Below are 1,189 nucleotides of genomic sequence, written 5' to 3' on the forward strand. Positions count from 1 at the left end.
TACTTTTCACTATCTATATTTATATAAATATATATATATATATAAATAGACAGGGACCACCAGGGGCCAGTGTCCCTGTAGAACTGCTCCTGGCTCTGTGTCTTGGAGTGAGATTATTCCTTGATTAAAGAAGGTGAAACAATTTGCAGATGGATTTAGAGGATTTATTTAAAATAAGAAAAGAAAAAACCTATTATATAATTCTAAGGGCACATTATCAACTAATGATCTCATTTTAAGAAGATTTCCAGTTTAGTTTGATCCGTTTTTACAGTGTGACTCTAAATACTCATTATGATGAAATGTGATCATAAAATTAAACATCTACTGACAGCCCAGATGGACTGGTACCATCTAGAACCTGCACATATCTTACCGGCTCAGCAAAGGCGTTGTCCCACAGGACGGTTGCTGTGGCGTTGTTGTCCTGACTGCCGTGGACGATCACCACCACAGGTAGAGACAGCGTCTGCAGGCCACAGATGGAGCATGAAGCTGAAAATCATGATTGACCCAGTTCTGGAAATGACGGAAACCTTCAAGCTTAATAACCTTGACGTGAAAAACCAGCTCGTTTCCTCCGATGCTGAACTGGGACTCGAACAGGATGGTAAACTTCTCCTCTGTCACGGACTCGGCACCGCGGCGATCAGAACGTTTAATTCGCTTCAGGGACTGAAAAAGAAGGAACATGAAATTGCTGCAAGCTTAGAGTCATCGGGAACTACAGGAGGAACTGAAGCAGCGGCCAGTCCTCGCCTGGTCGGAACAGTTACCATGTTCCTGAAGTTGGCACTGAGGGTCCCTGTGGCCTGGTGGTACTCCATCACGCAATTGTTGTTCAGGATATCTCCGCTGCTTTCACTTTGAGACAAACACAGAACCAAACATCAGTTTCCTTCAGAAGCGGAAAGCAGGAACCTCCTAATGAAGGTTCACAAGGATATTAGCTTCAGTTTGATCCAATTAAACCTAAAAAACTCAGATCACAGAAAACAAAAATCTAAAGATGTCTAGAGCAGAAACTCTAACATATTAAGGCCCGAACCTCAGAACACGATCAACCATTCACTGTAAACCGCTAACTGTGAACCAATAACTGTGAACCCCTCACTGTGAACCAATAACTGTGAACCAAAAACTGTGAACCCCTCACTGTGAACCAATAACTGTGAACCAAAAACTGTGA

At 42.6% G+C, this 1,189-nt stretch overlaps 1 protein-coding gene across 1 annotated transcript in view; it reads right to left on the reverse strand.

Moving 5' to 3' along the window:
• The window catches only part of LOC107087640 (signal transducer and activator of transcription 5B-like), a 13,180-nt gene that overhangs the window by 6,124 nt on the left and 5,867 nt on the right, over positions 1 to 1,189 (reverse strand). Inside the window, exons 10-12 of the mRNA XM_015379318.1 lie at positions 777 to 864; positions 553 to 675; positions 377 to 469 (exon numbers count right to left, since the gene is read on the reverse strand). Coding sequence (XP_015234804.1) covers positions 377 to 469; positions 553 to 675; positions 777 to 864 — 304 coding nt within the window. The remainder of the gene's footprint in view (positions 1 to 376; positions 470 to 552; positions 676 to 776; positions 865 to 1,189) is intronic.

The sequence above is a fragment of the Cyprinodon variegatus genome, unplaced genomic scaffold (genome assembly GCF_000732505.1).
Source record: "Cyprinodon variegatus isolate N-32 unplaced genomic scaffold, C_variegatus-1.0 Scaffold189, whole genome shotgun sequence".
In the NCBI taxonomy this organism is placed as follows: domain Eukaryota; kingdom Metazoa; phylum Chordata; class Actinopteri; order Cyprinodontiformes; family Cyprinodontidae; genus Cyprinodon; species Cyprinodon variegatus.